Source organism: Perca flavescens, chromosome 7, assembly GCF_004354835.1.
Source record: "Perca flavescens isolate YP-PL-M2 chromosome 7, PFLA_1.0, whole genome shotgun sequence".
Classification (NCBI taxonomy): Eukaryota; Metazoa; Chordata; class Actinopteri; order Perciformes; family Percidae; genus Perca; species Perca flavescens.
This window is the reverse complement of record NC_041337.1, coordinates 26,432,617-26,453,783: the sequence shown is the minus strand read 5'-3', so window position 1 is coordinate 26,453,783 and position 21,167 is coordinate 26,432,617. Positions and strand designations below refer to the sequence as shown.

The following is a 21,167-nucleotide window of genomic DNA, read 5'->3' as shown; positions in this document are numbered from 1 at the left end:
CAATTTGAAGAGATGTGCGCCTCGCTGGAAAGTCATACCTCATTAAAGCACCGTTTCTAATAATGCTGGTGATGAGGATAAGTTGTTTGGGAGGCAAGGGGACACAGAGAGCGGACCATTGGCTTGTCTTAGATTAAAACTCGACCATTAAGTGTCATTCAAGTGGGTTTGCTAGGTAATTAAAGTCGGTAAAATGTTATTGCTTTCACCCTCGGCCCACCTAGATGTTCGGGGATGAACTGTCAGACATTTGCCGGACATTTCAAATTTGGGATTCAGCCTTGACACCGATATTGCTGCTTTTGTGTTGATTACAAAACAAAAAAAATCTGTATTTTTGACTTTTGCAGATGTTTCTTTCTTTCTTTTACCCACCCTAATTTTTCGGTTTTATACATAAAAGTACTTTTACTAATACTAGTTTTGTTTCTTCTTTGCTTTGGTGTATAGTTTAGTAAACTAAGTTTTGAGTTTGGGTGTGTGTTTTAGAGAAAGTAGCTTGGCCTGCTTGTTCTGCATTCAATATGTTTGTTTTATCATTCATTTTGTATTGCAACATCATCATTTTACAACTCAAATCCGAATACAATACCAGTTGAGAAAACATTTTGATTTATCCTATCCTCCACCCTTATCCCTCACACTACCCCTGTCCCCTTCACCAACTACCATGACAATACTATCCACTCAAGGATATCATTCACATCATATCTAGTTAGAAGATCTTTTAACTTAGATATCAAATCTGTCCACATTGAAACTGCATTTGATTGTGCATCGTTGACTCGTGCTGAAGGTAGTTCCAAGTAAGAAATGTCCAAAAAACTCCGAAGCCAGTGAGTACTTGAAATATCATGAGGAGGTTTCCAGCGTTGGACTACAATCTTCTTGGATGCAGTCAAGCCTGTTAGCCAAACTTTGCGAGTTTTTACCGTTAGAGAAAGGTTAAAGTCATCCAATTAGAAAATGTACGGTAGGGTCCATTGGTAATTGGTTAACCCCTGTTAACTCTGTAAGTGCTCCAATAACCTTTCCCCGAAAATCAAATGGGTCAGGTATTAATCCCATGATATGTCTAATTCTTGCTGTTAGGTATGCTCTATATGACAAAGGTTAAAATTAATAAACTGATGGTTCAGGTTTTTTGAAGCACACGTTACATTATTCCAAATTGCATACCAGTCCAATTCTTGTCCCAATTCAGATATTTCCCTATATTAAGCTTTCATGCCTGATGTAGGCATATATTTCTGAGAATTTAAATTATCATAAATATATGACACTAATCTTTTAGGAGCACTCTGCACCCAGCTCAGAATAGGATGTTCTTTTAAATCTGACCCCAAGGGAACTCATTCAATGTTAGATTTTGGAGACGTGTGACCTTATTTCAGTGAAGCTCATCGAGATAACAAAGATTCTCAATAATTCACACATAACGCTCCACCTTGTACTGTACAAAAGACTGAAACAACATATGTGTTAAAAAAAAAGTTTATTTCTGTCCTAAATATGATCTGATACAAAATTGCACACCCTAAGTAGAAAAATGAAAGCTCATTTGAGTTCATTTCACACTCAGAAAATAGATTCAAAACACAGATTAGTCAACATTTCAAGATACAGTTTGTACTCGCTGCTCGACACAAACATCATCAGTTCATGAGTAGTTGACTTTCACACAGAACGTCTCCTCCGTCTTCTCCTCCAGGTTGTTCACATAGACCAGAATCTCCACTGAGCCGGGACTCCGGCTGGGGGCGAATCGCAGTCCGATGGTGTAACTCTCTCCCCCGCCGATCTAAACACCATGAACACAACACAACAAACATGCCTCATATTCATCTGAAAGCTTTGTGAGGGTGAGAGATCATTTCTTTCTCTTCAGCTAGCAGCACTAAATGGATGCACCCATGTCCACATACACAAAGCCCCTTTTACCTCAGACTGATAATGAAAGTTTGTGTTTTTGCATGTGATGCAATTGCAGTAATGTATTCCTGTTGCTGTAACGCAGTAATATAATGCATAACTAAAAAGATTTCGGTAATATTATACCCGTTACAATCTCAGTAACGCAAGTTACAACGGATTTTAACCCGACATTTAGGTGGTTTTTTTTTTTTTTTTTTTGTGTTATTTCCTGTTGCTGGAATTCGATGGTTGAGATGACTGCAGAGACGACTGCAGAGACGGATACATTTGCGAGATGTACATTATTTTCAGGCGTTATTACGCTGCGTTGAAAGTAGGGATGCACCAAATCCAGGATTCGGGTTCGGATTCGGCCGAATATTGGGCTTTATGACAGGTTTCAGTTTCTGCTGAACCTTAGAACTCGGCTGCTGCTCGTTACCTTTCTAATTTCACCCACCCAACATGCCTTCTGTAGTGGAATGGCTTCGAATGACGACCAAAAACGCTTGTCTTTTAGTGTGAACATTTACTGTTCAATATGTTGCAGTTTTACACAGAAGAAAGTGAGCAACTTAAGCTTGACGGACATGTTTTGCATCTAGCGTCTCACGTTCAGCTCAGTAAGCTAGCAAGAGTACACAACAGACAAATGATTTAGATACAGCTCTTCTTAAAAAATATAGTAGCATTCTGGTCCTGCCTCTCAACAATCTTATTAATATTTCCATTAAATCCGGGCAATTCCCAGATGGGTGGAAAAATGCTTTGGTAATACCTCTTTTTAAATCTGGAGATGATAAAATGTCTTGTAATTATAGACGTATTTGTCTCAGAACAACTGATGCACTACCTCGAGACAAACCATTATCTGAGTCCTCTGCAATTTGGATTTAGGCACAATGATTCAACAGAATCCGCAACTTGTTTATTAACCAAAAATATCAAACAATCACTTGACAAGGGAAATGCAGTTGGTGCAGTATTTGTAGATCTAAAAAAAGGTAAATCACAACACCTTAATTTCAAAATTAGCTAAGTTCAATTTATCCAAACAGTCATTGTCCTGGTTTGCATCATATTTAAAAGGCCGTGAACAGTGTGTTATAATTAATAATGTGAGATCCACCTTTCTCAAAATTTAAACAGGAATCCCTCAGGGCACTGTCTTGGGAACCATACTCTTCAGCCTCTACATTAATGATTTGCCAGATGCATGGCCAGATATAGGTCTAAAGATGTATGTAGATGACACAGTGGTGTATGCATCTGGTAATACCTGTACTTCTGTGGCTAACAAACTAAATGCCAACTTAGACAAAATATAATCTTGGCTGGCCTCATCTTGTTTAATTTTAAACACTAAGAAAACAAACTCTGTCTGCTTTTCCATTAAAAAACTACCTCTAACACAACTCTTGAATGTACAAAATAATGGGGAGCTTATTGAACAAGTACCCAAACTGAAGTATCTGGGAATAATTATAGACTATCATTTGAATTTCAAAAGTCATATCAAGAAAATCTGTAAAACCATTAAGGCCAACTTGAGCTGTTTTATGATGATAAGAAACTGCCTGACTCTTGACTGTGCTTTTATTGTTTTAAATTCTATGATTCTTTCACACATATCGTATGGCTTAACCACATGGTCCCAAGCTCATCAGACATCAGTTAAGACTATAGTGTCTTGAAATCCTTGAAAGTCCTGGATAAGAAGAGAATAAGGTACCATCACTGGCAAATTTTAAGCAAACATAAAATTTTAAGTTTTGCTAATTTTATCTCCCTGCATTTTGTTAAATTGGTTTTTAAATGCCTAAATAACGCTTTCTAAAGAAACAGTCCCACAGACTGAGACCATTACTCAAAAAGTCAAAGATATTTTAAAACATTTTGAACAATTTATCAACGTTAAGTTGGGCAGCCTGCTGAATAACACTGTATGGCTTTGCAACAATATTAAAATACTGAAGTCGAACCATGCAGTGGAAATGAGGCAAAAGTGTAGAAAACGTGCTTTATTTGGTAATTTTTTTTGTTTTCCCGGTATTTCAATCAGACCAGAACTACTTTCTAGTGTTTTCTGTAATAGCCAGCAATTGATATATATGTCAATTTGGAGGATTTATGCTATAATCTTCCACAAAAGCAAAGCAGTATTAATCTCTGTTTTGCTTTCTCTCCTGACAGTTTTTTTTGTATCATGGTGAGGTAGTTGTGTCAAAAAAGAGAAAAGTGTCTCCACATTTGCTTAATGCTGCAGGCACGGTAAATTCTTCATAAGACATCTGGCGCCTTGCTGACAAAATGGAAAAAAACAATGGGTTGTTTTTCACTTTGCCCACATTTTTCTGTCTAATTGATGCAGGGTCTTCTGGACAGCAACAGCGAGACTCTTAAATAGTTTATGTGGAAACAGCCTCCCATTTGCGTCTCATTCATTTATTTGTTAAAGGTGCTGTAGGTAGGATTGTGAAGATCCAGGACTTAGCCAAAAAATGTGAACATTGACATCTTCTCAGTCCCTACCCCTTTTCCGTTAAAGCCCAAAACGGTCTCCTAAGCCCCTCCCCCACAAGGGAGAATTAATGCGTGTGCATGAGCAGTGATTGACACGCAGTTAGACACCCCCTCGACCCTGATTGGTGCATGTGAACAGGGAGCTGTGGATATTTGCAAATTGCGCTACAGGCTGAAGGTGGTGTCAGAGGAGCCAGATTATTTTTTTAAATTACCTGCTTCATGTAGTTCTACTGGAACATAGGGTCAGTTTTAGTAAATTTGACAAAAAGTTAGTTTTATAAGTCTTACGTACTGCACCTTTAATTTAAAATGCTGGTTTTCCATTTGTTTTGCCATTTCATCAAATGAAAGACAATGATGGCAGTGACTCCGGTGCATTATGTCTCTGTGTGAGTCAATCAGCTATTAGAGACACTGAGGTAGACAACATGAGAATAAAACAACAGCAGTGATGACTTTTTTGTGTACCTCCTGTTTCGCGTCTGGAGGTAAACAAGGAAATCATTCACTTACTCAATCATTCATTCACTTCCAACAGCTGAGGAATGAACAGTCAACATGAGAGGCCAGAAATCATCAATAATGTCTTTTACTCACCTGTGTCAAGATGACAGGAAAGCCAGAAACATGCCTCAATATATGTTAACAGTTAAAACTAAAGGTTTCTTTTCCACATAAAAGTTATTTTTTTTACAATCAGTATATTGATCAAAACCTTTCCCAGTGTCAGTCTGCACAGTAGTGCATGGTCTAATGCATAGTCAGTGAGGTTGCAGAATAACCAAATCATGATTAATCATTTAGCTGAAAGTGCACCACAACAGATTTTGAGACTTATACCAGGAGGAAATGTCAGTGTATGACAATTGTTGAAATAATCCATTACTAAAAGGTCTAACTCCTCATGTCCACTGAATGCGGCTGTATAGTGTGGCTGCACTATAGCTCCATCGTAACTGGGTCGCAGTTTAAATGTACATTGGAACCAAGACATACAGTAAAGGCATATCTATGTGTCTAAGGCATTTCAGATGCATTTTTCAAGTCTATTTTCTGTCATTTTCGTGTGAAACGACTGATTGTGTGTATGGCTCTGAGTGCTGCCAAAACGCAGGTGACCTACACTCAGTACTGTGCGGGAATGCATCCTGTGTAGTCATAGACGGAGGACTCAAACCTCTGCTATTGCTCACACTATACGGGATATGTAGGCAACCCGTTAGTCAGCAGCTCCCTTAAACTCGCTTGTGGTTAATTTATGATCAATTTGATAACAGATACTTTGCGGCTGTACTTTTCCAATTGTAATTACTGTACTACAGCAGGTTGTCTTATCTTTATTTTGCATCTTGCTCTTTTGTTAAAAAGAAGTGAAGAAATTTATTATAAATTGTATTGTCAATGTGAAAGCTGGAGGCTGATTTGGGAGGGTTTTACTGTATAACAGACAATAAACTTCAAAACCAACTCTGTCACTGTGAAGAGAGGAGGTGAGAATGTGATAATATTTCACAGAAGCAACCTAATCATACACACAGAAAGCCCTGGGAATGATTTTCAGTCAGTGAAAAGACTAGCCGCTGATAGCAAATATAGTTCATTTATATTTGAAAATACTGGAAACCAGATGAATCTGCAAGTTTAGAGTCCAGCGCAATTAGCTATACAATATTCCTAACAGTATTAGATATTGGCCGACAACTCAAAAAGATTCCAACACATTATCACAAAATTATTTTAATTTTTTTTTTATAATTTTATATATAGAAATGATATAATGAAGTGAAAGTAGGAAGAAAAAAAATTTGACTGCAAATTTTTAACAGCACCACCTTGAAGATTTATACAAACCCATCATCTGTCAGTGGAAGAAGCTGTGCCAGGATACTTCTTCTACACTTGAGCTTAAGTGATAAGTAATAGATGACTACAAAATGCTAAAAGTCTCCTCAATTTCCAAATTTAATCAAAATGGATAGAGTAGTTTTTATTCTTAGTACAATCAAAAAACTTGCTGAAATTAATAGTGGCTATCAATAGGCAGTATTAATCTTCTCTGTATTATTTCAAATGTCTTGAAATGGACTTTTACGTTTGGCAAAAATAATTTCTTTATTATTTTATTCTAAACAGGATTTTCAAAACAGCTGATCAAAAAGGATTCCTATCACTGATCACTAGCACTTTCCATTACAGCTAATGCTAATTATTTACAGGGCAAACACAACAACACAAGGTACCATTAATGCCATGAATCTGCCTGTACTGATGCGGGCCCTCAACAACAAAGACAAGCTTTTGCCAAGGAGGAAGGTTGACTTTAGGTCGAGGCGTTAATTAACGTATTGATTTGACTCTAAATGAGAGTAAGAGAACTGCATGACTTCCTGTCCTATCTCACCTGGAATTTATTCTCTTTAAACTGGAGCAGGTCTGGATGGTCAGAGCGGAGCAGAAATGTACGGCTACTGCTGTAAGGGTTGGTGTAGGTGATTTTCCTGGAGCTGCCACGCCCACCACTGCCTGGGACACACACTTCAAATGCCTGCACACAAACACACACGCAGACAGACAGTTAGTGTCATAACTAGCTGCTCACTAAATCATTAGGCCCTGTCGGAAAAAGCACAGTTGCCATGTTCTGCTAATATCAGATTTTTTTAGATTACTTTTTACACTAATAAATTACGTGTGCACAATTTGCACATTGGGTGCCTCAAGACACACTTTTGTAAGACGTGTGCAAGTGATCTAGATCAGAATAAGAATGGGACTTATTTCTGTGGTTTAGACTGATAGGATATGAGAGGAAAACATTTAATTTAGACACTTTGCTGTAATGTGAACATGACCTTCAATAGTCAGTCAGTTGGTTTAGAAAGGCAGACAGCCGTTATAGAGGGGATTTGCTTTGAGTGCTGGCCTTGGATCAGCTGTCCTTAGCCTTTTCTTGACACTAGCCATAAAGGAGTTGGGAATATCCAGCTGACCCAGCTGACCCAGGAAACCCCCAGGATGGTGGTTTCAATAAGCACTGATTGTGACTCTGAGTCACCAGTGGCTTTGAGTTATACAGACCTTAAAAGGGAGCTGTTCATCAAATCACAGGTCTTGAAAAGTGTGAAATAGAGCCACAGTAAGAATTTAATCTACAATCATGTTGGCTATTACCACATGAGAGTGCTCCACTGATTAAGTTTTGCACTACTGTAACATTGTTGGGGGGGCTCACAATGGACACTAAAGAAAAGAAAACAACTTGATGCAGCAGAATCAAAGATATCGTCTTTTTTATCCCACAGATTCTTCCTTATGAGTATGAACATGCTTCACAGTCAGTCATGAGACGGGAATATATGTGGCAAATACTTCTTTCCTTATAAACTGTGGAAACGTATTGCGCTGCTAGCAATCAAGCTATCTATCATGCTAATTGTAGCTGGTTTGCAAACCAGCTACAGTAGTTTGACAGGCTATTGTAGCTTGCCACTGGGAGCATGTTAGCTTCTCACTGGCCTGTTACTGGTTGGTTGGCAGCCACAGTAGCTCACTAACTAGGTGCACAAGTGGTTACTACTTCACCAAGCATCTAACACAACCTTCTACGGTGTTTTCGGAGGACACACTATGTAATGACAAAATGAGGGATTATTTGCGAAATAGCGACAGCGAGGCAAAATCTGTAAATATATCACGAGATTGTCCATTAATGAGAGGGAGGGGGTCTTACATTTAAAGGAAACTATTTTGTAGTGTCAACCACATCATTTGGAACAGATGGGTGAGGCTCCAATAAGAAGGTCTGTGACTTTGACAATGCAGTTTTTAAACCCTGTGCACTTCAAGCAGACACCTGGCACCTGTTGCTGGAACAGTAAAGAAATGAGTGCCACTGAGAGTTACCAAAGCTTTACCAATTGGAGGATGATGGCCACACTTGTTTGATCTGTGAGAAGGGCAATGCAAGTGCTCACACAAAAAATGGAGACATCATACAAACACACATATTACTATTTTAAGTAGTAAAACCTAAATGAAAATTACTCATACCTTGGACAGCACAGGCCGGTGGACGTTGAGACAGAGCAGCCAGGCGGTGACGAGCCACCGGTTCTCCACATCCACTGCATTTACATACAAGAAGCGGCTTCCTGCTCGCCATGGTTGCACCTTCAGCTGGAGCTCCTGCACCGCTGCGGGAGGCAAAACGAACACACCCTCTGGGTCCACCTACAGAAAGGGTAAGGGTGATTGAGTTTGGCAGTACATTGAGGAGGTTTATTAGGTGGGATGTTAGAGCGAGCAAGAGACGATTAATGAAGAGAAATAGAGACACTGACCATTGAGAGAAAGAGTGTGACAGTATAGAAGGGAAGAGAGACATTTTATAAGAAAAGTTAAAAAAAAATAAAATAAAAAAAAAGTACAGAAAAGGACAGAATTAATGGGAAAAGGTGGTTAACAGCATCAGGAAAATAAAGGTGGTGTTCAGATTACAGGAGAGAGTGGGTGATTGAAAGGGCGAATGAGGTTCGGTGAAAAAGGCAGAGAAAGTAGAGGCAGAAAAGTGACAGAAGGATGTGAGAATGAGATTTACTGTGCGGCTCCTTTTCAATCTGTTGAGAAAAGCAAAGCTATTCTCTGGCGGTGAGCTTTATCCGGTTTAATAAGACTCCTCCGATGCATTCCACAGTGAGCTAACCTGCCGAGAGTCAGATCAAAGCGGGCGCTTGATGTATATGGTGAAATCTTTAAAAAAAAAATAAAAAAACATCTGTCACTCTTTCAGCTTGTACCCTATCTCTTCAGGGAGACCATGTTTGGGTCGTACTGTATGCACCCACGATGACTGTGACAGTCCATCACTTTTGTTATTTTATAATACGAGTGAGTACCGTGAACCATCACCTTATCGTGGTGGAGAGGTTTGTGTGTCTCTGTGAACCTGAGGGCTGTGTTGTCTGGAGCTTTGTGCTCCTGGTAGGGTCTCCCAAGGCAAAGTGGTCTCAGGTGAGGGGCCAGACAAAGAATGGTTCAAAAACCCCAATGAAGAAGCAAGGTAGAGATGGAGTGACCCTGCCCGGAGGAAGCCCGGGGCCCCCGTCTGGAGCCAGGCCCAGACGGCGGGCTCGTCGGCGGCGCCTGGTGGCGGGTTTGCCACGAGAGCCCGGCCGGGCACAGCCCGAACAAGCTACGTGGCTCCCATCTCTCCAGCCCATGGGCCCACCACCTGTGGGAGGAACCGTTGGGGTCGGGTGCGATGCCACATGGGTGGCAGTGAAGGTCAGGGGCCTCGACGGACCAGACCCGGGCGGCAGACGCTGGCTCTGGGGGCGTGGAACGTCACCTCTCTGGGGGAAGGAGCCGGAACTGGTGCAGGAGGTGGAGCGCTACCGGTTAGATCTGGTGGGGCTTACCTCTACGCACAGTCTCGGTTCTGGAACCATACTCCTGGATAGGGGTTGGACTCTTTTCTTCTCCGGAGTTGCCCAGGGTGTGAGGCGCCCGGGCGGGTGTGGGGATACTCACAAGCCCCGGCTGGCGCCCGCTGTGTTGGAGTTTACCCGGTGGGCGAGAGGGTCGCCTCCCCACGCCTGCGGGTTGTGGGGGGAAAACTCTGACTGTTGTTTGTGCATATGCACCAAACAGGAGTTCGGAGTATTCGGCCTTCTTGGAGACCTTGACTGGAGTCCTGCATGGGGCTCCAGTGGGGGACTCCATTGTTCTGCTGGGGGACTTCAACGCACACGTGGGCAATGATGGAGACACCTGGAGGGCGTGATTGGGAGGAACGGCCTCCCTGATCTAAACCAGAGTGGTTGTTTGTTGTTGGACTTCTGTGCTAGTCATGGATTGTCTATAACGAACACCATGTTCGAACATAGGGATGCTCATAAGTGTACCTGGTACCAGAGCACCCTAGGGCCGAAGGTCAATGATCGATTTCATAATCGTTTCATCTGATCTGAGGCCGTATGTTTTGACACACTCGGGTGAAGAGAGGGGCAGAGCTGTCAACCGATCACCATCTGGTGGTGAGTTGGGTCAGGGGTGGGGAAGACTCTGGACAGACCTGGTAAGCCCAAACGTGTAGTGCGGGTAAATTGGGAACGTCTGGAGGAGGCCCCTGTCCGACAGACTTTCAACTCACACCTCCGGCGGAGCTTTTCGTGCATCCCTGTGGAGGCTGGGGGCATTGAACCCGAGTGGACAATGTTCAAAGTTTCCATTGCTGAAGCTGCGGCGAGGAGCTGTGGTCTTAGGATCTTAGGTGCCTCAAGGGGCGGTAACCCACGAACACCGTGGTGGACACCAGTGGTCAGGGAAGCCGTCCGACTGAAGAAGGAGTCCTTCCGGGATATGTTATCTCGGAGGACTCGGAGGCAGTTGCAGGGTACCGAAGGGCCCGAAGGGCTGCAGCCTCTGCCGTGAAAGAGGCAAAGCAGCGGGTGTGGGAGAAGTTTGGAGAAGACATGGAGAAGGACTTTCGGTCGGCACCAAAGTGTTTCTGGAAAACTGTTCGCCACCTCAGGAGGGGGAAGGGGGAACCATCCAAGCTGTGTACAGTAAGGATGGGACACTGTTGACCTCCACTGAGGAGGTAATAGGGCGGTGGAGGGAGCACTTTGAGGAACTCCTGAATCCGACTAATCGCCCTCTATGTTAGAGGCAGAGCTGGAGGATAACGGGGGATTGTCGCCGATTTCCCAGGCGGAAGTCACTGATGTAGTCAAACAACTACACAGTGGCAAAGCCCGGGGATTGATGAGATCCGTCCAGAAATGCTCAAGGCTCTGGGTGTGGAGGGGCTGTCCTGGTTGACACGCCTCTTCAACATTGCGTGGAAGTCTGGGACGGTGCCAAAGGAGTGGCAGACTGGGGTGGTGGTTCCTCTTTTTAAAAGGGGGGACCAGAGGGTGTGTGCCAATTATAGGGGTATCACACTTCTCAGCCTCCCTGGTAAAGTCTACTCCAAGGTGCTGGAAAGGAGGGTTCGGCCGATAGTCGAACCTCGGGTTGAGGAGGAACAATGCGGTTCCGTCCTGGTCGTGGAACAACGGACCAGCTCTTCACTCTCGCAGGATCCTGGAGGGAGCCTGGGAGTATGCCCAACCGGTCTACATGTGTTTTGTGGATTTGGAGAAGGCGTATGACCGGGTCCCCGGGAGATACTGTGGGAGGTGCTGCGGGAGTATGGGGTGAGGGGGTCTCTACTCAGGGCCATCCAATCTCTGTATGACCAAAGTGAGAGCTGTGTCCGGGTTCTCGGTAGTAAGTCGGACTCGTTTCAGGTGAGGGTTGGCCTCCGCCAGGGCTGCGCTTTGTCACCAATCCTGTTTGTAATATTTATGGACAGGATATCGAGGCGTAGTCGGGGTGGGGAGGGGTTGCAGTTTGGTGGGCTGGGGATCTCATCGCTGCTCTTTGCAGATGATGTGGTCCTGATGGCATCATCGGCCTGCGACCTTCAGCACTCACTGGATCGGTTCGCAACCGAGTGTGAAGCGGTTGGGATGAGGATCAGCACCTCTAAATCGGAGGCCATGGTTCTCAGCAGGAAACCGATGGAATGCCTTCTCCAGGTAGGGAATGAGTCCTTACCCCAAGTGAAGGAGTTCAAGTACCTTGGGGTTTTGTTCGCAAATGAGGGGACAATGGAGCGGGAGATTGGTCGGAGAATCGGCGCAGCGGGTGCGGTATTGCATTCAATCTATCGCACCGTTGTGACGAAAAGAGAGCTGAGCCAGAAGGCAAAGCTCTCGATCTACCGGTCAGTTTTCGTTCCTACCCTCACCTATGGTCATGAAGGCTGGGTCATGACCGAAAGAACGAGATCCAGGGTACAAGCGGCCGAAATGGGTTTCCTCAGGAGGGTGGCTGGCGTCTCCCTTAGAGATAGGGTGAGAAGCTCAGTCATCCGTGAGGAGCTCGGAGTAGAGCCGCTGCTCCTTTGCGTCGAAAGGAGCCAGTTGAGGTGGTTCGGGCATCTGGTAAGGATGCCCCCTGGGCGCCTCCCTAGGGAGGTGTTCCAGGCACGTCCAGCTGGGAGGAGGCCTCGGGGAAGACCCAGGACTAGGTGGAGGGATTATATCTCCAACCTGGCCTGGGAACGCCTCGGGATCCCCCAGTCGGAGCTGGTTAATGTTGCTCGGGAAAGGGAAGTTTGGGGTCCCCTGCTGGAGCTGCTCCCCCCGCGACCCGACACCGGATAAGCGGACGAAGATGGATGGATGGAGTGAGTAATATGAAATGCCCTTTTACTGCAGCTCTGACTGAGAAGCATTCTCAAACTCTCTCCCCTCTTGTTCCCAGTTATAAGAAACAATCTATCTTAAAAAAGAGGGCAATCTGACACTCCTGGATCATATTTCCATATGTTCAGGGAGCATACAACCATTGCTAATTTTTTTTTCAGATTGTGTCAAATTGTGTCCAAACATATGATATGATAGGAAGTAATGTGGGAACCTAATAAACTGAACTGAAATGACAGGAAAAGACCCATTATGCTGTCAATCCACATTTGTACATTCTTGATAATGACGGGAATCTTAACCTGGGGTTAATACAAAAAAGGCTGTCGCTGTTCCATTGTCTCCTGCTGCTAAGAGAACAATTTGCATGAAATCATTTTTGGATATGCTGTTTGAATATTGCCAAGACAGAAGAAACTATGTCAAGAACAAAGCATTCAACTTCATATTAGATATGGAAGTTTTGAGGTATGATTCTAGCTTTAGTCTAGTTTAGATTTTCACTGTTCTTCTTTTCTGTATGTTGCCTCCCATTTGTGTCAGCCATGTTTTGTCCCAATAACAAAACACTGAAATCATAAATAAAAGGGAAGGCAAATATGAATTGCACACCTTATTTTAGATTAAACACGAGAATATGTATGACTGGTAAGGAGGATGCAAATTTGCCCCAAACACTTAGCTCAACACCATAATCTACTACTACTGTTGGTTGCATGCCCTTGATCTCTTGTCAAATTACAACTCCAAATGGCAGTTATGAGTGTAACTGCAGTGCAATGAATTCTGTAATGGTTCCCAGTGTTTCTGGCAGTCATGAAGAACTCCTAGTTAGAGGTCTTCATGGATCCAAAATCCAAAACAGACCCTGACGTATGTAAATACATTTTCAATAAAAAAATCTCCAAAAGGAACCCAAGGCCAATCAGACTTGATCCGAACAGACCTGATCCAAACTCCATTTCACCCAGACAGACACAAATACAAAGAAAACATCAACACTGGCAGTAGCATGCTGCTTCAGCAATTAACAAGCAGCTATCATCCAAAAGAGCAGCGATACACATAATTCTTCCTACACTTAACACTCTCCATCTGCCTCAAAAAAAAAGTTTCTACTGAAATGGTTATGAGGCACACAAGATTAGAGCTGGTTGAGGATCTGCTTGGATCTACTTGGGTATTAGACATATTGATAAACAGACTCACAATATACAGTAATACAGTACAACAAGACCCTTTCTGGCTCCATTATAGCCAGGACACAACAGCCAGACGGCCGACTGTCGACAGAAAAGCCAGTCGAAATGATCAGTCTCCCCGTGTTAGTCCAAAAAGTAATACGTAATACGCCTCCATAACAGCAGGCGGCGCTAATCTATATTGTTGCCCAAAAAAATGAAAAACCGGCAGCTGATTGGACGGACGCGTCACATGGGTTTGTTTTCTCCGGAAATTCAAAGCCAGACTGTCATGGCGGCCGTTCAGAATACGATCTCATATTGTACTAAAATAGCTCACTGAAACATGTTTCTGAGAACATTTTAAGCGAGAAATAGGCCGTGCAGTTGCTGAATCGGTTTTCATTTCAGCTCAACAAAGGTCAGTTTAAAAGATTTTCTTCAGATTTTGAGAGACTCTAGTCACCTCATTCCGCTCGCCATTTCCAGGTGAGTCCCGACTGCCCTGCTGCCGACTAAACATGTCAGGTTGGCGAAAATGAAAGCCTACAGCCCCCCAGACTGATGACGCCACGGGACACACCGAACAGACTTGAGTCACTGACCTCGCCAGACTGTCCAACGGCTGATTTTCCGCCCTGTGTGTCCCGGCCTTTAGACTGAGTATAATTTGGCCGGGGCGTGACTCGGGTACCAGGTTGGGTCTTAGTTAAGCCAAAATTATATTGTCCACGTTTGTGAGGGTCTGCGAGGGTCTGCGTGACGTACATCTTGTCATCAGAGGGTGTACCATGGATGTATTATAAATACTGAATATAACATTCCAGGCTTTCACTACAGACTGGGGGACCACAATCAATTGACAGAATGTATAATAACACCCCTGTATAATTATCGAATTTAAAGAAAGTGGGTTCAGTGTTAAAGGTCCAGTGTGTAATGTGTTTAGTTGTTCATTATCTAAATCTGTGTTGCCTGTTCACAAACTTGTCCTTTTTCATGAATATTTACCACCACCATCAATTCCAAGTATTCCTTTTGGCTTGAAATTTTACATTTGCATTTGCATGAACTGGGTTAGACGCTATCTTGAAATACGTTAGTCGGTAAGGGACATACAGGACATACTGCTCCGCCTTTCGTGTTTTCGCTGTCACATGATAAACTCACAGGTGCTGCTAATGCTGCTAATGGGTATCGTAGCTTCCCGGCCCCGGCAAGTTTGAGGAAGGAAACATGGAGGACCACACGTATTCAAAATCCAAATTTCAGGAACAAGAGTCTTCTTCTTTGCCCAGAAAAATAAAAAGGATATTGAAAAGAGCAAGAGGCTTTTTGAAGCATGAAGGCTACCGTAGCTGTAATACATACTTTGAACTGCGTAGTGCGAGAGAGTTGATTGCGATATATGATCTCAACGCTAGAAGTAGTGTGTGTAGAGAAATTCCTACACATTGGACATTTAAGTCACTCTTGAAGACGTGTACCTCAATCTCCTGCGGGTGTGATGAGAAACATTTGACCTTGCGAACAGCCTGCTTCCCCCTCAGCACCAGTGATTGACAGCTCCGCTGGCCAGTCACACAGCTGACATCCACCCGCTCCAGGAAATGCACGTAAATCTGCCAGATCTGGGAGGGTGCTGCCATCCACTTATCACTACAGAGAAAAACATAATCAGGAACAATTAAGCTGAGGCGCCCTGGAGATGCAGCAGGATCAGCATGAGGTCTAAGATGAGGAGGGCTGATCTACGGCTGTGCGAGCATTTTAAAAAGCAGCATCACCATCATCCTCTCGCTGCTGAGAAGAAGGCAATTATGTCTCTGTGGCCCTAGCTGAATAAGAGAGCTGTGAGTGGGAGGCGATACAGTCACTCAGCCCCTGCTCTGTGACAACAGCACTTAAGGAGCATTTGGGGATATTTGGAATAGAATTCAAGTGATGTGGGTTTCAGAAGGCAGACGCAATATAATTAGTGTTGGATTGAAGCTGCTTTTTACATTGTGTAACTACCATGCCACAAATGTTCACACTGCTATATTTTATGGTAAATTCTTAATAATTATTTAAAACAGGCTGGATTATCAAGGAAAAACACACAACTGCCCTGGGCCCCTGACCCCCAGGGATCTCAAAACTCCCAGGTTCACTGCGCATCAGTTGGTTTGGGTAATTTGATTTGATATAAAATATCAACAGCAAAGGACCCTCCATTATTAGCTAATCTTTTAGTCATGTCATGTGTAAAATGCTACTTTAAACTCATCTTCTATCGTTTTAATTTATTGAGCTCACATGGTGCATACCCCTGAATAACCACAAACACTAATTGACACACAGATAAACATAGGGCCAGCTCGTATTATTCCAGCAAAGGAGGATTGGATGATCTCAGTGTCTCTAGGCATATGATAAAGCTGCCATGTGCAGTCTGCTATGTGCACTTTAAATTGTTACATGTGTTCTTGTTATTGTTTCAATTTCCTGAACAGATTCATATATGACTTTGATTGGACAAACAAAATATATTATGAGAAACAAATTAAAGCTGCCCCGTGGAGTTTCTGACCACTAGTGTTCGTTTTTCGTACACTGGCACGAGGACGCACTTGTGTGTGTGCAAGCGTGCAGATGATTCCATCCACACATCTGCTGACTAATTGGCAGGTAAAACAATTTGCGTTGCAAATGTGTTATGAGAAAGAGATTGCAATGTGCTTTGCTGAGCGATCCACCTGATGTTAACATCAATATGTTAGTTGACCAGAAAGCTCTAAAAGGTATCTCATGCAGATCAGTTCTGCAGTAAATATGGCAAGTCAAAATGTTATCATATCAGAGTTGGATGATAAATCCCTGACTTTTAATAAGAGATAAACATTAGCCTTAACCATTAACAAACCCACACACAATATTGCTTTAATAGCTGATGTAGATTTGGAAGACTAGAGGATGGGTGCTGTAACTTCAGGCAGTCAGACCACCAATCCTCTATCTGATTAGTTCATTAATTCAAGCCTGCGTGAACAATTTAATTAGTCCAAAATAGAATGCTTCTTCAGGCTAAGTTGTGTGTGTGTTCACTGTGTACGGCATGCCTGCTCAGTAAATAATACATACGTAAAAACCATCACAAAGAAAATTTTTATGTGTGGACTGGGACTCCCTGGGACTTTCAAGTACACATCCTGAGGCTCCCCTGGCACCTAGACAAAAACAAAGTGAAAGGCAGAAATATTTTCAAGTGGAGGGGTAAAGGTAAAAAGGCAGAAATAAAAGAAACCCCACATTAGCACTTTAAAAGTGCATGGCATTGTGTAATGGCAAGCCTTTTGTGCATCAAAACAGCTTGTAATTTGTGACAGGTGAGCTAGAATAAAGTGCTTTCCCCCCTCAATCAGGAAATGGTGGTGAAGCAATAATAATAAATCCCTACAATGAATTAATTAACTCCTAATATTAGAGTGGGTTATGGTAAGTAGGGACTGGAAAATGTAAGAAAATAATGTAATTGTCTCACCAGCATCCTTGTCTGGCAGATGATGTTAGGGTCACTGCAGCGTACGGAAATGTGAGTCCTGACATCTGAATCTCCAACTAGTTAACCCCCAAAAAAGACAGAAATGGTTAATATACAGACCACTATGAAGCAGTTTATATAAATGTTCATATGTCAAATGTCAGTTTTAAAAACTGAGCCAACAAGTCGAATGTGATATTTTATGCATACAGTACATACATATGTATATACACATGGATATGCATATGTGCTGTACATGCTGTGCTATTGTCTTCATATGATCCATTTCATTGTTTCTTGCTGTTCATTTCCTGCTCCATTTCTAGATGCCTCCCTGTTATTATCCTTTTTGTGATAGAAATTGTATTATATTGTAGGTTTTTTGATATAAATATTATAGTAAAAAACAAAAACGCAATAAAATGAAGGTTGAATTCATTATTCATACCCATTCACATTGTATACTGTAAATACGTTTTTGTATTTGTGTATGTGCTCCTCCTGGAGAGTAAATCAGTGTACCTACTGAAGATCTATTCATGCATGAAACCAATACTAAAAATGCAATAATGTGTAAATAAAATAGATGCAATTAAATGTATACAAAACTATCCAATCTAGCCTATATTGGATAGTACATATACAATAGATTGCATCTAATTTATTTGCATATCATTGCTTTTTTTTATGGAAAGTGGAATCTGTGGGACAGAAAGCAATAGCTGATGGGTAATAACTGGGGTAAACCTGTGCTACCTGTGGGGTCATGCCAGGGCGGCAAGCGGATGGCTTTCTTGAGGAAGCAGAGCTCGGGGTGATAAAGACGGAAAGTCTGGTCGACAACATGAGGCGTTGGTTCCACGTTCACCTGGCAGATGGCCATCGGCTTGCCGTCTTCTGCTTGGAACGTAACCTGTGGAGGGAAGGTGAAAAGTCTGCAGTATCAGCTACATGCCACTTCCCTGCAATGGAACAGCATTTACATAATCATCTCTCTTTAGTGAAACACAAAACGGGGACTGCCATGTTTTCTTCCCGAGGCAGTTCAGCTCTAAACAACATGTACAGCTTTTTAGAAAGCAGCCTTTGAAAGTTTTATTTAAAAACCCACCTAAGAGTATGATGATGATGGAGCATGTTGTACACTAGAATATTAAATTCAATTCGACTACGGAAACCCCTACAGACCTGCAGAATGTGCTTTGAAGTTTGCTGCATTAAAAGAGCCCTCAGGATCTGATCTGGGCAAATCAACACATATGCACTAATTACATATGGTTACATATGATAGCTGGTATATACACACACTGTACACCAACATATGCAAACACATTGGAATTGCTAACCATCTCACGCACAATCATACCTTTCACCATCTTAAACTAGTGTTTGATGGCTCGATTTGTATGATATGATATATATGTCACTAGAGCTGGGTTTAGGGATTATAGACTACATGTAACTGAATTGCAGGATATGAGTAATAAAGAAGCTGCCAGATTTAATACTATAGTAGTGAGAGTATTTTAGAAGTTGACTGGCCAGCACATAGCTTTGACCTCTACTCAATCAAACACCTTTAAGATAAACTGGAACATCGAGTGTGAGCCAGGAACTTATCACCCAACATCAGTGGCTGACCTCACTAATGCACTTATGGCTGAATGGGAGCAAATCCCTGCAGTCAGGTTCCAAAATCTTGTGCCTTCCCAGAGGAGTGGAGGCGGTTATAGCAGCAGATTCATGCCGAATAACAATCATATCATTCCACGTATGGGTGTAATGTTCGGGTGTCCAAATACTACAAATGGAAGTGCATCATTACACATAAAAATGGAAGATTTCAATGAAATAGATTTTTCCCCAGCAGTTGGTTCTTCTATTTATTTACAGAAATAAACATTGTGCAAGTAAAACTATACAGTGCTAGAATACAAAAAGAGTTCCTATTCATTACAGCAGCGTAAGAGATTTAAATATTTTGTCATTAGTAATGGAGTAATAGAAGTTAACTTTCCACAGTTTGGTCACTGATTCACAAACTCAGAAGTTGATCCCTGCCAAACAGCAGCTGTCCAAATTGTTGATGCATCAGATTTGTGGGCCCATGCTGACCTGCAATAGTGGCCCATATCTGGCTCTGGTGATGTGTGCTGACTGACAGTGGTGCCAAAGCTGGCATCCTGACAGTTCTGCTGTTGGGGCTTGTCAGTTTTAGCGGAACACAGATTTGATCCAGACCTGACCTCTTTGACCTCTTGACAGGATTTTTGCTCAGAGCAGCAGTGCTGACACTGGCGCACGCACGCACACGCACGCACACACACGCACACACACACACACACACACACACACACACACACACACACACACACACACACACACACACACACACACACACACACACACACACACACACACACACACACACACACACACACACAGACTTGGCAGACTGGCAAGTATTTCATCACCACGTGCAATGGAAGAGCTTCAGGGTACTGTATTCTACATGAAGAGAATTATTGCAAGGTACTGCAGGTTAGCGAACAGTGATGGGTATCTTTTTTTAAGCAGAATCAATGTGGCCATTTAAGCTCACATTGGTAGAGAGAGGGGCAAAACTTCCATTTCAACTGTTTAATTTTGGTGACAGCTGTAGCGCACAGGGGCTGCAGAGCACATCACATCACATGGAGATATAGAGCACAACAAGTCTTATCTGAAGTACATCCAAACAAGCGCATTCACAATGTTTCTTCCTCCTCTAAACTTCTTACATATTATTAACGGTTGAATAAGTGCATAAAATGGGAAAATAACTTTATAACATGCATGCTTAATTTAGAATAGATTAGCCAGACGTGTCAAGCTGTCCTCCAATCAGAGATAGTTTAACCCTCCAGCCTGACATTTGCAAGTTGGAGAAGATAAACATTGAGTAAGATAAAAGCGATTTCCAGCATATCATTTTGCTTGACAATCTTGTCTGGCTAGTGTAACGTTTTAAATAGTTGACACTTCAAAGTGTTCTTTGTGTCTGAGCTGTGACTGTGTGGGAGAGAAGAGGAGGGAGGAGGCGGTACACCACTACATGGAGACTGGTCAGGGAGTATGTGTGTAAACTAGATGTTGTTAGATTTACGGATGTACCACAAAGTTAACCCAACTACATTTCTGATCAAAAGCTTTATCCTAGTTAAGGTGGCTTTGTCTAGCTCTTATCATGGCAGAAACATACTGTACATCCACATTGCATCTCAAATCCATGGCTTACTATAATTCCAGCCTGGAGACAAACAACCGAGGGATTGAGAAGCAGACAACTACAGAAGCAGATAAAAATAGTCCAATATACACAAAATATTGCTCAAAGCCGAAGTAGCACACTCTGTACCTTGATAGTCTTGGCAGCAACAATATTGGACAGATTCTTCTTGGCCACTTGAGAACCTTTGCCTGTTGGTAGGAAACTTGGTCCCTGGGAGGATTTGATAAGAAACAGAACAGTTATCAAAATTGATCATCTATCAAAAAATAGCTAAATATCGCAAACAAAATTTCACACGTGCACATCAGTCAAGATAACTGTAAAAAATCACAAGAAGCAGAATAGAACCAAAGGGCATAAAACCCCTGGTCATCTACAAGAGATAAGAGCACAGCCTACAGTATGTAAACAACATTTATTTCAAACGGTTAATTCTTGCATCCAACTTGCACTTGAAATAGATAAGTTATGTTTAATAATCCTTGAGGTGTAGTGAA

The 21,167-nt window shown here is 42.5% G+C and overlaps 1 protein-coding gene across 6 annotated transcripts in view; it reads right to left on the bottom strand.

Moving 5' to 3' along the window:
- Positions 1-1,478: 1,478 nt before the first annotated feature.
- nphp4 (nephronophthisis 4) overlaps positions 1,479-21,167 on the bottom strand; it is a 171,795-nt gene continuing 152,106 nt past the window's right edge. For 5 of the 6 annotated variants that reach the window (XM_028582153.1, XM_028582152.1, XM_028582150.1 and 2 more), the window contains exons 23-30: positions 20,797-20,880; positions 18,156-18,312; positions 17,400-17,476; positions 17,000-17,085; positions 15,364-15,535; positions 8,491-8,670; positions 6,842-6,985; positions 1,479-1,801 (exon numbers count right to left, since the gene is read on the bottom strand). In XM_028582153.1, coding sequence (XP_028437954.1) covers positions 1,661-1,801; positions 6,842-6,985; positions 8,491-8,670; positions 15,364-15,535; positions 17,000-17,085; positions 17,400-17,476; positions 18,156-18,312; positions 20,797-20,880 — 1,041 coding nt within the window. In that variant the 3' untranslated portion in view covers positions 1,479-1,660. Of the gene's footprint in view, positions 1,802-6,841; positions 6,986-8,490; positions 8,671-15,363; positions 15,536-16,999; positions 17,086-17,399; positions 17,477-18,155; positions 18,313-20,796; positions 20,881-21,167 lie in introns of those variants that run through there. The other variant, XM_028582156.1, reaches the window with a different exon arrangement.